This window comes from Rutidosis leptorrhynchoides, chromosome 7 (genome assembly GCF_046630445.1).
Source record: "Rutidosis leptorrhynchoides isolate AG116_Rl617_1_P2 chromosome 7, CSIRO_AGI_Rlap_v1, whole genome shotgun sequence".
In the NCBI taxonomy this organism is placed as follows: domain Eukaryota; kingdom Viridiplantae; phylum Streptophyta; class Magnoliopsida; order Asterales; family Asteraceae; genus Rutidosis; species Rutidosis leptorrhynchoides.
In genome coordinates this window covers 271,459,709-271,475,264 of record NC_092339.1, presented here as the reverse complement: position 1 = coordinate 271,475,264, position 15,556 = coordinate 271,459,709, and the positions used below count along the sequence as shown (strand labels likewise).

At 35.4% G+C, this 15,556-nt stretch overlaps 1 protein-coding gene across 1 annotated transcript; it reads right to left on the bottom strand.

Annotated features, from left to right (window-relative positions):
- Positions 1 to 1,975: 1,975 nt before the first annotated feature.
- LOC139857215 (mRNA export factor GLE1) lies at positions 1,976 to 15,354 on the bottom strand. Its single transcript, XM_071845956.1, has 16 exons — positions 15,263 to 15,354; positions 14,499 to 14,572; positions 14,152 to 14,319; positions 13,926 to 14,063; positions 13,176 to 13,296; positions 7,085 to 7,233; positions 6,811 to 6,979; positions 6,394 to 6,601; positions 5,503 to 5,612; positions 5,215 to 5,285; positions 4,937 to 5,015; positions 4,722 to 4,802; positions 4,437 to 4,520; positions 3,504 to 3,635; positions 3,298 to 3,420; positions 1,976 to 2,414 (listed from the first exon to the last, which is right to left on the bottom strand). Coding segments are annotated over exons 2-16 (1,914 nt in total). The 5' UTR covers positions 14,501 to 14,572; positions 15,263 to 15,354; the 3' UTR covers positions 1,976 to 2,135.
- Between the last annotated feature and the right edge of the window lie 202 nt (positions 15,355 to 15,556).

Here is a 15,556-nt window from a genome sequence, read left to right as displayed (position 1 = left end):
ACCGTATAGATATAATATTGTTAAATTTTAGTTTTTAATTCTTAATAAATACAAATTCGACTTTAAAAATTATGAAAATAATTTTTTATCAGATTTTGATACAAAATACTAATTGTAAACTATTAATATAAAAAGTATGAATTAAAGATAATAAAAAAAAAAGGATAAAAATTCGAATTAAAAAGTTGAGGGACTCAGATTGCAATTTTGTGTATAAACGAAGGACCAATGAAGCAAAAAAGTCAAAGAAAAGAGTAAAAAGACGATTTTACCCTCACATGCATGGCACATGTCAAAGGTTAACGGCCAATTTAGACGGAAGTTAGACGGAGGGACTCGGATTGCAAAATTTTGCAATTTTAAGGACTCGAAAATCCAAAAAAAAACTTGAGGGACTCGGATTGCAATTTCGTGTATAATTGAAGGACCAACGGAGCAAAAAATTCTAACTTAAACAAACTTCACCAAAAATTTTAACAGGTCGTATCTTCGCGCTCGCCAAGAATTAAATTACTCCGACATTACCATTCAACTCGGAATAATTTCACGAAAGCATCGCAACTAACTATACGCAAAACAGACGCCTTTTAAAAAAACGCTAAATATTTCAGGCTATCTGCCGTACATATGTATACATGTATGATAAACTCAGACTAACTACATCATCATATCGATGGTTCCGTCCCTTTTTTACGCAATTTTCCCGGCGTCAAAAGTGCGCACGCACCATTAAGTATACTAGGTACTACCACGTGTATCCAAACACACTCGCAACAACACGTTTTTAATTTTGTAAATACATAACGGTACGTTAAATATGATCCGAAAGGTCCCGCCGCATCGCGCGAGCCGATCGATCTCTAGTTGTTAGTGTCATTTGACAATTCAAACTCACACAAGATTGTTGAAATGTTGTAACTAGGGGTGTAAACGAGCTCGGCTCGATTACATTTCATAGAGATCGAGCTCGAGCTCGGCTCGATTCGAGCCCAATATATTAAGCTCGAGTTCCGCTCGTTTGATATTTTACATGCTCGAGCTCGACTCAAGCTCTACTCGTTAATCACATATTCTTATCTTTCTTTATATTAATTAATTTTATCATACTTCATATTATTTATTTTTATGAGTTTTTATTCACATATAATAAGAATTACTATTACTATTATCTTTGTAACTAGTATTGATATAATATTAATTATATATATAGAATTATACTATATTATATTATATATTATATTATTATAAAATAATATTTGGTGTATATTAATAGAAAGCTCGTTTAGGCTCGTGAACTTGTTCGAGATCGAGCTACTTTACTAAACGAGCTTCAGAATACATTCAAGCTCGGGATCGAGCTCGTTTAGGCTCGGCTCGAATCGAGCTTTTAACGAGTCAAGCTTAAGTAGCTCGCTAGTAGCTCGGCTCATTTACAGCCCTAGTTATAACCAAAATATGCACATATCTACATTCGATAATAGCTTATTAAAAGCAGCTATTGTTTGTATCTGATAATGACTTGAGGGCCAAGAAGTCATCAAACGCGGTGGACAATCTCGGCTTATGAGTCATTTGTACTCTTTGGTTGGTTGTTTGATGTTTAATGGTTTATATTTTGTTGTGTTGTTGCTTTTTGTTGTGAGTGTTGCTTATTAGTAGTTGTTTAGCTGTTTTAGTTTATTTGGTTCCAGTCTTCTTGGATCGCTTGTTGATAGTTTAGTCTTTATGTGCTATTCAGGTGTGTAGCGATCCCAATTTGTTGTGTTCCGTGTACTTGTAGGATAGTCTAAATTCTATATAAGTTTTAAGTTTTTTCGCCAAAAAAAAAAAAAATGACTTGAAACATGTGTATTTTTATTATTATTTTTTTTTCTGACGGGATACTGATAATGTGGGGTTTGCACATGAAGCCGAGCAAGATGCCAGTTCTTCAACCACCAAGATTCTGAATTTGGTAAACTGGTTCTTGTGAATCAAACCACGTAACGTACTTTTTAACTACAACAAACATCTCGGTTATATAAAAGTTGCATTTTACGGAGGTCTAATGTTCAAAGTTTATACTACAAAATGTATGACGCAATATCTCTCTCTCACATTCTCACTGTTGGTAAACAAAATATCTTCGGAATCTGTCACCTTCGGTATGAGTATGAGTTATGATACGGCTGTTGATAATTGGTTTCCTTGAAGATATGATCCGTATTACTTGAATCCAAGGAATCCCGCAACCTCCATCCTTCAGGTTCCGTTTTGAATTTGTTCGATTCTACGTACTCCTCTAAATTTGCCAAAACTTTTATCAATCTCGCATCCTTTCGCTCTTTCAATGCTCTAATAAAGTTGCCTGATATGATGTTTATTAGCTTCTCAAACTGATTTTTATATCTTCTATATAAACCAAACCCTGCCATCTGATAATAAGAGAAATCAGGTATTATATTAAATAGTTAGTATTCCACGCCAACAATCTGCAATAATTTTACTTAGAGGTGGCAGCTTCGACCCATATAAATGGGTCAAACTGGTTGACGTCACCCAACCCAATCGTCTTGTTTAAACTTTCATCGTGCACTTGAAGTGACCCATTTCAAATCAAAATCTGTTTTCACCGGTTACACAACAATCCCAACCACTCATTTTGCATATTTAAATCGAGTTCTGAATGTCCCGTGTTACTTCGAATTTTCTGATTTCTCGCAAGTTTACAATAATAATTAACAATATTATGGCAACTTAGGCCACGTTTGCTTTTGACTTAATGGGCTTAATATGATGGAACTCAATAAAAATCTTAATGATACACAAAACAAAACAAATAAATGTGAATTTAAATTTAGGTCGTTTTTAAAACTTACTAGTAAATGTTCTTTTAACTACCCCACGTAGAGGGTTAATCTGGTCATTTCAATTATTCAGACAGTTATTCGGAGCATAAAATGTACAAAATTTATGTATCAATTACTTATTTGTCATAGACATCTTGATTCATTCAATAAACGGGCCTTTAAATTACAAAAAAAATAAAAAATAAAAAAAAAATAATAATAATAATAATAAATAAATATGAAAAATATGATTAATAAGAATAAGAATAAGAATATATATTATATTATGTAGAAGATAATTTAACTTTTTTTTTTATGATAATTATTATCATAAAAAGTTACATTTTAGCCTACTTTTAATCTAATCGACTCATTAACTTTAGCAGAAAATTTACCCATTTGACTCACGAGAGATAAAAAGTAACCCAAGCTGACCACTACTTCATAGATAATGATTATATGAGCTCACCTCAATGAAAGCATCGAGTGCAACTAAGGTGTGTAAATTTGCCGGAAGAGCATTTAAAAACATTGCAAGCCATTTCCAACCCTCTTCAATTCCATGCAGATTTCGGATACCGTTAACTTGAGTCTACAAAGATAACAAAATAGTTAATTTTGTAAAATTAATCAACAAGTATACGAGAAGTTTTACTCATAAGAAAAATTGGAAACCTGAACTAGAGCGCCGTAAAGCTTCATCTGATTGGTTAACCTCATTAGATAATCATCCGTGGTTTCAAGCTTTCCGTCTTTTTCTTGGTAACCAATGGCTCTATAATAAGCATCTCTTGATTCAAAGGCCGTCTGAAAAAAGATAATTGTATTTGTTTCAGTCATCTAACGTTTACATTTTCATTCAACGTGCCAATATAGGAGGGCGAAATGATGGGAGTCGGTTACAAGATTTCAAAAATCGCTACTCGGGGAGTACTCGGTCGGGAATTTTTAGAGAGGGAGTACTGGAATGTTGACTAAGTTTGACTTTGACTAATTTTGACCGTGTTTTGACCCATTTCCCATGTAATCCCTAGTTTTGACCAAATTTTAACCGTTTTTCTGAGTAATTTCGAGTTTTGGCCGAGTTTGACCAAGTTTGACTGAATTTTACCTAGTACTCGCAGAGTAATTCCGAGTTCTGCAACATTGGTCGGTTATGCTACCAACACGTCTCTTTGTTATTGTCTATATTCTTGATAGATTAAACATTAAACATGAATATAATAATATAAGCAAAATTATAAGTCAAAAACTTCATCATTTTCATTTTATAAACATTCTGTTTTACCCTCTAAACCGGTTAGTAATATAGCATAACCCAAAATGACCACTGTAATTATCATACTTGGTGAAGGATTTTTGGGTTATATAGTTGATATGTTAGTAGAGTGAAGGCGCATAATTGTAATATTAAAAAAATAACAAAAATGTTTCTCCTATCGTTCTTGCTCTAAAAGTATATGGGTAAATTGGCCGAACAAACCAAAGACTACAAGACAGATAAAAATAATGGAAAATTAACACACACAAAAAAACCCAAAGATAGAAATAAACAATGGAAAAATAAGTGATATAGTTACGGAAAAAATATAAGATAAAGATGAATACCTCAGAGTAACTTAAATACTTTGGAACTGTGAAGATGCAAACTTTGTTTAATTTGGCAAGAAGAATATCCATAGCAAGGGGAAACTATATAAATGTCAAAAAAAAAAAAAAAAAAAACAATCATAAGTTTGATTGATAGAACATGTCCTTCATTATAACAAATTTTGACATCGTAACATCAACCAAAATCTTATTTACTTTTTAACATTGCTTCCAAATCGCGTATTGCGTTTTTTCAAGTCAATGGGTAGAAATGGTAATGATAAAAAACATGGAATATTTTACCTTTGAAGTAACCATAACAATGACATGTCCATAACCATATAGCTGACCGTTGCTACTAGCACTTGTGCATAGAGAGATGAGCTGTTACATTAGAAGCAAGCACAAAATTTCGATTAATGAAATGTATATGATCTATATATTATATTATTATATATACATAAATAAATATATAACATTAGATGAATTTTCTGTTTCTGAATTGACAAGCAACTTACTTTCTCTGCAAAGATCGCGATATTGGCCGATTGTGGAAGGGGTGAATTTATAAGTTGCACCAATTCAACTGCTTTTGTTCTGGGCAATGAAAATTATAATTACATTTATGGCAAGATGATTAAAAGCAGAAACTAAAGGTGGCATATTACATATAAACATGTTATCTTTATCTCAAACGAGTTAAAATCAGTCATATACAAAAGATAAATAATAAAAGGATTGAGTTATTAGAAGGGTCAAATGAGTTAAAAGTCACCGAAACTAAAATGTCACACACCTCACATTTTCTTTTGCCCCACTTATAGTTTTAATACGTCTACCCATTTGGGTAGCCAGCTTGCCATATTCCTGCATAAATAAGTACCGTGTCAATAATTGAATTTTTTTTTTTAATGATAAGAGTAAATAAATAAGCCAATAATCAAAGGATCAAACTCATTAGATACTAACTGTTAATGTATGAATTTAACATGCAACATATATGAGTTGACAATAAAGCCCAAAATAAAGAACGCGTACATATGAATATATAAATAACAATATAAACATGCCAGTAGAGACTTACTTTATTAGAAACCAATTCCATTGCAAAATCTTTTCCAACCATTTCGTTGTACAATTGTACCCTTTTTTCCTCCATTTTAATTGCATTATTTGACGCCTTGAGTACATTTCCTGTAATAAGTCCAAACATTTGTGAATCAAGAAGGAAACTCAACAAGTTTACAAGAATGTCAATTTCTTTAAGCAAATCACTTTCTCAATCCCTGTGGTATGTCATATACTTCATTCCTGGTCCCTGGGACAGGTATTTTACGGGTTCAGTCCCTTGACGCGGATTTCATTCCGCTTCCAGTCCCTCATTTATCATGAAATGACTAAATTCCCTGGTAATTTAAAACTCTTCTACTAATTGAGGGACACTGAGCAAAATGATAATCTGGGTCAAGGGACGGAACCCGCAAAATATCAGACCCCAGGACCGAGAGTGAAATGGATGACATACCACAAGGACATGTAATGTAATTTACTCTCTTTCTTCTTTTTAATTCAATTTCATTAGATGATTAATGTGTCAAATTAGATCACAAAAGTTATAAACTACTTCAACTATCATTATAACACGATATAAGAGGTTTTATGAATAAAATACAGTTGATACAACTTTTTACACATCTGACTAATTTCTTTTAGGCTAAGTTTCTTATTTTACTCATCATAGGCGTTAGCGATACAAACAAAATCTAGATTGAACAATTATAAACCGCAGTGTGTAAGTTAAAGCAGTTGGATATATATCAACACTTATCGAGTCAGTTGTGCAAGTTAAAGCATACAACAAGTATAAACCGCAGTGGGCTAGGATATTATGGCCTTCTTAGAATTAACATTAACATTAACATAAAAATATATAACTAACACTAAATCCAGCTGCAAATAACAGAAATAGGCTTACCCTCAGACGCTTTAATTTGTTCACCAGAACTAGAACCCTTGATATTCGCTACTTTTGAAGCATTCAAAGCATCAGCTGCCTTTTGACGTTCTGCCACGTCAGCTGCCAGGTCAGCAGCTTCTTTTGCAACTCTTTCAGCTTCTAATGCTTTTGCTTTTGCTTTTGCTTTTGCTTCTTCCTCTTTCTTCTTTTCAGCTTGATGCTTAGCCTAAACATAAAATATGAGACTTAATCAACTTATATTAAAACCAGTGTTTCGTTTGGTGGTTCATGATATTTTCAAAAAGTGGTTCTGTTGATCCAATCTGATTTGGAACCAGTCATGAACTGTTCTTTTCAAAAACTATCAACTTACAACATTAAGCAATTGATATATGAATATATGTGAATTTATTCTACACTATTACATATACAGACCTCTTCTGCTTTCATTTTTTCTTGACGAACTTTTTCTTCTTGAAAAGCCTTTTGCTTTCTTTTGGCCTCTTCAACTGCAGCATCATCTCGTATCTTTTTTTCTTCTATCTGAGATTTGTATTCATGATGCCTCTGAACATCAGTTAGATGATTATCAAGTTCTTCGGCACTGCAAAAAACAAAAAAGATAATCAATAGAGTAATAGATCAACACCCTAAGATGTCTTAAAATTCCAATAAAGTTTTGACAACAGAAACATGTTTTTATTCTTACATTTGGCGTTGGAATTGCAGATCACGTTTTCTATCCAGCTCGAGTCGTGCCTCCTTACATTTGTCGGCTCGGGAAAGAGCATTGGTGAATTTCTCTTTTTCATTTGTAAGATCAGTTCGAAATGCAGATATTCGGTTTCTTATCTCGTCCTGTTTATTAGAGTAAGTATTAAAGGTGGCAATAAGGGCATGTGTATATCTAGAAGATCAAACAGGTAAAAAAGTAAAAACCTTTAAAGTAAATGAAACTTATAACAAATCAGAAGTCAGCAGGCGCCCAAACTATATTTAAATTTATGAAACATAAAACCTCCTAAAACATATTAGTAAAGACAAATATGACTATTAACTGTAAGAGATAAAGAGAGAAAGAAAGAACTGTGTTCTTGTATTTGTGTGTTATACCAGTACATGAGACCTTCTATTTATAGAAGGTATACTTACATTAACAATCCCTAAACTATGATTACAATGCTATATTACAATACAAGTAGTTGTCTAATATTCCCCCGCAAGCTAAGGTCGGGTAACAACCTGTAGCTTGGATCGTAACTGGAGAAATCTTGGTGTGGACAATGGCTTGGTGAAGATATCAGCAATCTGATCATCAGTAGTTATAAACTGAACTGAAAGTTTTTGTTGAGCAACTCTTTCTCGAACAAAGTGAAAATCAACTTCTACATGTTTTGTACGTGCATGAAAGACTGGGTTAGCTGAGAGATATGTAGCGCCAAGGTTATCACACCATAAGGTAGGAACCGATTTAACAGGAACACGAAGTTCACGTAATAGATCTTGAAGCCATGTTACTTCTGCAACCGTGTCAGCTAGGGCCTTGTATTCAGATTCTGTTGAGGATCGAGAGACAGTCTTTTGTTTTCGAGCTGACCATGAGACTAGGTTTGAACCAAGATATATAGCATATCCTCCCGTGGATCGACGGTCATCTGGACAACCTGCCCAGTCAGCATCAGAGAAGCTAGTCAGTGAGTTGTATGCTGAATCAGTATAGGCATGAAGCACTGTTCCGGAGTTGTGCATAAATCGTAAACCATAATTGGCAGTGCCTTGTAAGTAACGGAGAATTCGTTTAACTGCTGACCAATGATTTATCGTGGGACAATGCATGTACTGACAGACTTTGTTGACTGCGAAAGTGATGTCCGGTCGAGACAATGTAACGTATTGAAGGGCACCTACAATTTGACGGTATTGAACAGGGTTGTCAAATGTTGCACTATCACCAAGAGCAAGTTTGGCGTTGGTTGTCATCGGAGATGAAACTGGTTTAGCATTAGATAAGTCGGCGCGTTCCAAAAGTTCATGGATGTATTTGCGTTGTGATAGAATCATGTCATTACCATTCCTTGTGACTTCAATCCCTAGAAAATAAGATAAGTTACCCATGTCTTTAACAGCAAATGAGCGGCTTAGACTTTGTACCACCCTATCTATTTCTTTTGTATCGTTCCCTGTTAAAATAATGTCATCAACATACACAAGCATATATAGAAGAGTGTTCCCTTTAGAGTAGATGAATAAGGAAGTATCCGTTTTCGACCCATGAAATCCAAGAGAATGAAGTGCTGTCGAGAGTCGATGAAACCATGCTCTAGGTGCTTGCTTTAATCCATATAAGGCTTTGTGAAGGAGGTACACATGATTTGGTGTAGCTGAATTGACGAATCCCGGTGGTTGTTGTAGATAAACTGTTTCGTGAAGATCACCATGTAAAAAGGCATTTTGTACATCAAGTTGCCTGAGGGACCATTTCTGAGACACAGCCAAGGAGAGAACCACACGAATGGTTGTTGATTTTACAACGGGGCTAAATGTTTCCTGATAGTCGATGCCTGGTTGTTGTCGAAACCCTTTAGCAACTAAACGTGCTTTGTAGCGTTGTACTGCTCCTGTTTGATCCCGTTTTAATTTGTATACCCACTTGCAATCAACCACATTAGAATTTGGAACACGAGGTACTAGTGACCAAGTACCATTCCGCACCAACGCTGAATACTCTTCAGTCATGGCTTTACGCCAGTGAGGATCTTTGTTAGCAATGGTAAAGTTTGCTGGTTCAGTATCGGACGAGGGACCTCTTGTATGATAGGAGGTAGCCTTATGTTGGTGGATTTGTTTAGGATTAGGGCGAAGATTGGCTGGTCGAGAACGAGGAGGTGGCTCAGTGTTTGTGGAAGTGGTGGTAGTAGTAGCAGTAGTCTGAGGTAGTTGGTTGTGACTTTGTTTAGGTGATGATGAGGAGGTTTTGGAGCGTCGATGATATGTTTGAATGATAGGTGGTTTGATCGTGCCATGTTCAAGCGGTGTAGTGGTGGTATTTTGTGGTTCTGGTGGGACAGAATGTGTTTTAGGAACTGTGGAAGGTGAATCTTTAGTTTGTGAGGTAGGATTTGGATATTTAGAGATGTAGGGATTGACTGGATGTGTAGAAATGGTTGTAACAGATTGTTTAAAAGGAAAAGATTGCTCGTTGAATCGAACATGACGGGCTATATAAATATGATCCGACTTTGGGTCGAAACATCGATAACCATGATGGGCAGTACTGTAACCAAGAAATACACAAGGTGTAGATCGAAAATCCATTTTGTGTTGGTTGTATGAACGAAGATGAGGGTAGCATTGGCACCCAAAAACTCGAAGAAATGAAAAATCAGGTTTATGTTTGAACACATGTTCAAAAGGTGAGGTGGCTGAGTTTGTTCGAGATGGCATTCGATTGATAAGGTATACTGCAGTTCCAAAAGCAAAATGCCAAAAACGTTGTGGTACATGTGATTGAGCGAGTAGAGTAAGACCGGTTTCAACAACATGACGATGTCGTCTTTCAACCAAACCATTTTGTTCACTTGTATGAGGACAGGAAAGACGATGATTGATGCCTAGTGGAGAAAAGAATTGATGGAGATTTCTAAATTCACCTCCCCAATCAGTTTGGACAGATTTGAGTTTGGTCTGAAATTGTCGTTCAACCATTGCCACAAATTGCTTAAAGGTGGCATAAACATCAGATTTGAGTTTTAATGGGAAAAACCACATAAATCGTGAAAAGTGATCAACACACAACAAAAAGTATTTGTGACCATCATAGGAGGTAACAGGCGCAGGTCCCCATACATCACAAAAGACTAAATCCAAAATGTGCGAACTTTTATAAGTAGATGGTAATAGATGAAGTTTAGAGGATTTTCCAACATTACATGAATCACAAAAGGTGGTTGTAAACTTATTTTGTAAAGGCAAATGATATTTAGATAACATGGACTTCAACAATTGTGGATGTGGATGTCCGAGTCTTTGATGCCATGTAATTGAAGATGCACGGGTAGTGGAGAATGCTATTTTGTGAACTGGTGAAGACTGGGGAAGATGGAAGGAGTAAAGACCACCATTACTTGGACCCGTGAGGAGGGTAGTGTGTGTAATCTTGTCCTTCACAGCAAAGAAAGTTGAGTGAAATTCAAAATACACATTGTTATCGAGACAAAACTTTTGTACAGAAAGTAATTTATGTTTTATTTCAGGAACATGAAGTATGTCTTTAAGGGAAAAGGTTTTGTTTGGAGACGAAAATTGTGAGGAACCAACGTGTAAAATGGGTAAACCCTTACCATTGCCAACATGAAGATTGTCCTCACCGTAGTAGACCTCGGAGTTGCCAAAGTTGGATAGGTCTGGAGCAACATGGTGACTAGAGCCTGTGTCTGGGATCCAAGAGGTTGACGCTTGGGAGCGATAGTCTGTAAAGTTGGCTGAAGGTGACTGTCGTCTCATAGTAGCAGGGTAACGATTAGGGCATTGAGATGGGATGTGCCCAATCCCACACCTGTTGCATGTGCCAAAAACTGTGTTTTGATTAGAAGCCCAGTTAAATGAATTTCGATTACCTGCTTGATTTCTGTTGTTATAGTTGCCTCGTCCACGTCTGTAATCACGTCCACGACCACGGTTATTGCCAGATCGGTTAGTGTACATGGCTTGTGCAGCCGGTGTATGGGCAGGTTGAGCTTGGAGTCCAAGTTGAGATAAAAGCGATTGTACCGCTTGAAGCTGATCTGTTTGTGAAGCGGGCAAGACATTATTAGGAGCTGTTGAATTGCGACTTTGTGTGCTAGTCGTGAATGCTTGAGCTGAAGGAATGTCAGGTACAGATTTCTTGATCATGTAGTCGTGGTCTGATAGCAGACCATGAAGGTCTACAAAGGTAGGAGGCTTTTCGCGGCCCAGAAGGCTTGATTTTAAACCGTTGTATTCCTCTCGTAGTCCTGATATAACTAGCATCACCAAATCTTTTTCTTTCATCTTTTCGCCTATGTTAGCGAGCGCAACATCGTATTCTTGAGTCCTAGTTAGGTAGTCTGCAGTTGTTTCATCTGGCTTCATCTGTAGTCGGAGAAGCTGGGTTTTTAAAGTGTATTCCCGAGAGGAAGTGTGAGGAGCGTAGGCACGCTCAAGGGACAACCAGAGATCACGAGACGTTAGTCCTTGAACATGTTGAAATGATGCTTCGGATATGGTAGAAATGAGAAGCATTCGTATATGAGCATCATTAGAGACCCAATTAATGTAATTGGGGTTTTGTGGTTGAGACTGTGTTTCTTCATCTTTTTCTGGTGATTGGACCGATGATGGGACATTCTTAGGTGGACAAGGGATTGTGCCATCAATATAGTCAAACAATTTATTGGTGACGAAGAACGGTTGAACCATTGTCTTCCAGTAACCATAGTTCGTGGGAGATAAGGTGAAACCAAATTTGTGAGAGTTGTGTGCGGTTTTCTCTGCTGGAGTAAATGTAGCTAATAGTGCCATTTTCAAAAATAGAGAAAATGATACAGTAACTCGTTTGTTTTTTTTTTTCGTATCTGTTTTTTTTTTTTTTTTGCGCTTTTAATTTTTTTTTTTTGCTTTTTTTTGCGTTTTTTTTTGTTTTTTTTTTTGTTTTTACTCTTTTTTTTTGAAAAGAAAATAAATAAAAATAAAAATAAAAATAAAATATAGAATAGAGAAGATAAGTACTGGAGGTAATATAAAAGAGAATGAAGTTAAACTTCAGTGGGTTATTTTTCTTTTACTCCCGTTCTTTCCAAAACAGAACCAAAAATAAAGAAATCGGCGGTGAACAGTGGCCGGCGGCGGTGAACAGTGGCTGACGGCGGCGATGAACAGTGGCGCCGGAGATGAACAGTGAAAAAAAATCTAAAAAATTCAGGGTTAGGTCGGAATTTGATTCCGAAGCTAATGGTGTTGGCCGATTTCCCTGATTTAAGCTGGATCGGGCTAGATCTAAAAAGGATCGGAAAATATCCGGCTACTTTTGGTGTTCTTTGAGGCTGAAAATTTTGGTTTTGATTCGGATTATAATTCCGAACTTAGTGTAGTTTGTAATTTTCGCTGATTTGAGGTAGTTGATCTTCAGTTACATTTTCTTCACTGAAGATAATGGCGGTGGGTTTGTGTGATGACGGGTTGGGTGTTATGACCCGAAAGCCTCGTTTCTGATGTGAAGGTTCAGGCAAGGCTGCAACCACAGAGCATACTACGAGTTTTTAAGGTCAGTTTTTTTTTTTTTTTTTTTTTTGGCCGGAATTGTTGCCGGAAAATAGCTTGGCTGCCGGAATTGTTGCCGGACTTAGGCCTTTACAGCTCTTGATACCATATTAACTGTAAGAGATAAAGAGAGAAAGAAAGAACTGTGTTCTTGTATTTGTGTGTTATACCAGTACATGAGACCTTCTATTTATAGAAGGTATACTTACATTAACAATCCCTAAACTATGATTACAATGCTATATTACAATACAAGTAGTTGTCTAATAATGACTAATCTCAAATAATTTAATAATCTTCAAACATGTAAGTATTAACACACTAAATGCATATGAAAAAAGAAAAATCGTAAAACTAGGAACATAAAGTGCCGTAGGTCAAACTACAGCCCGTATCCTTGGAAAAACAATTGCCCATTTTGACCCATCACCCAACCTGCCATTTAGCCACCTCTAGGACCAATGCGAATTTGAAACACAAAATTTGTATGAAAAAAAGAAAGAATATATAGTATGACAAACCGCAACACTAAGCTGGTGATCATGGCTTAGCTCAATTAAGGCACCTTCAATGACTCCCCCTTTGTCCATTAAAGACCATTGTGTCTCATCAGCTGACTCACAATCAGAATCTACTCCGTCACTGAAAAACATGTAGATGTCATAAGCATCGAGTAGTAGGGATACAAGCACCAACATCACTAATACTATGAATGGGTCAATTTGAGTTATTTTGTATTTATAACAGGTGAAATGGGTTGATTAAAAGCAAGGTTGGAAAAGTCGCGATCCGGAGACGAGTCGGTTGGGACTTTGAAACGACTATTTGGCCGAGTCAGGGTCGAGTCACACGTTGACTAATAGTAATATTAATATCTTTAACATATATATTACGCACAAATATTCCAAATGTTAACCAAAGCCCAAAGGGCTTCAGGCCTAGTGGTATCAAGGGATCTCACCAACCTTGAGGTTGGGAGTTCGAGTCCCATCGTGGACCAAAAAGGGTGTGTGTTTGAAGTTAAAAAAAATATTCCAAACATATGTATAGGACAAAAAATCTGAGTTTATAAAGATTAATATATTGATCTAACTTCGACCATCCTTGACTTTGACCGACTCAGGCCGACTTTGACAGAGGCTTTAGCATTCACCGACTAATTAGACGTTTCTAAATGTACACGAGAAGTACCCATTTTGACCCATATTCCAATACACCCACCTACCACTTATCACACAAACAACAAAACTAAGGATACTGAGCATTAGTACCTTAAATCCTTGCAATCAAAACGATTATCCACCACCAAATGTCTACTATTATTTTCATCTTCATCCTCATCATAACCTTCATCATCCGATACACGCATCACAAAGGCCTTCCTGTTTTTATCATTTGCTGAAAGTTCACTGCAATAAAAATTAAAACCATTTCATTAAAGATCACAAAAAAATTGTGAAAGATTATCTACTGAAATAAATAGCTTGCATAAAATACCTTGATTGTGTTTTTGAGAAATGTAAAGGGACTAATGTAGATGCTTGAAGTTTTTCATCTATGGTATTAAGCTCGGTTATAAGATCATCAAAACTCCAATCGATATGTGGATCAGCTAGCATCCCACCAACACATTGAGGACACCGAATATCAAATTGAACAATACCCCTATTCACCATATTACCATAAAATTACTAAACATCTATTACAGTAAATTTAATGTAGAACAATGTTACATTAACCATAACGTTGTCATCGAGGTATTCAAATCTTACAAGTGATACATTATCTTATCAACTAGGAGAAACAATTATACAAAGATTTGACAAAAACAACACGAGACTTACATGCTTTAGCTAATAAATTAACCAATCAATCAAAGTGACAGCTTCCTCTTTGTTATAATAAAATGTATATTTATCTGCAAAAAAAAAAAAAAGAAAAAAAAAAGTGTTAGAGGTGAGAAATATAGTTATAAATCAAATCTTATGGGAGGTAATCCTCACACACCACTTTTTTTTTTTTTTTTTGATCAATCTACACTTTTGTCTCATAAATTCACAGTTATACCCCTAAATTAATCTAGGGAGTTGAACTTATATTATTATTCTAAGTATAATCAAGGGTATAATATTAAATTAGGTGTAAATGGATCAAAAATTGGTGTGTGGGGATCACCTCCCAAATCTTATACCTATGACTAAAAGAGTGTTTGCAACATATACATACATAGCACTTGCATAATACTAACGAGCATACATACATTAGCTGTAAGTTGCACAACTAGAGTAGATTATACAATTATAATCACACAGTATCAATTAATCAATCAATTAAGAGTATGAAACCATAAATGATATAAGCATAATTTCAGTAAAATCAACCCTAAATACTACAAACAAAGTACTGCATACCTACCTACATTACAAATTAAACGTAAGATGAATTTGTAATCAAACCCTAGATGCAACAAACATAATTTCGGTAACATTTATAATTTACAAAATCACAATTTCACATTCTCGTTAGGTCAGAATATCAAAATTAGATTGCCGATGCTTGAATCAGTGATGGAAGCTACACAAATTGAAATTCAAGTTATTGAACTTACCGAGTTATATCTAACTCCGGGATTAATCAATTTGATAATTCCTTAGAGAGGGAAAATGAGTTTTCAAAGAGAGATGTGTTTTTTTTTTTTAAACGAAGGTATCGCCGAGAAACAAGAGAGAGATCGAGAGTTTCATAAGGGGCACGTGGTTCCCTTCGGAGTATTTATATATATTCATTTTGAAAAAATGGCTTTAAAACAAAGCTAATTTTTTTATACACGTCATAGAATGGATTTTGTATTTTTTTTAATATTTATATTTATATTTATTTATTTATATTTATTTATTTATAT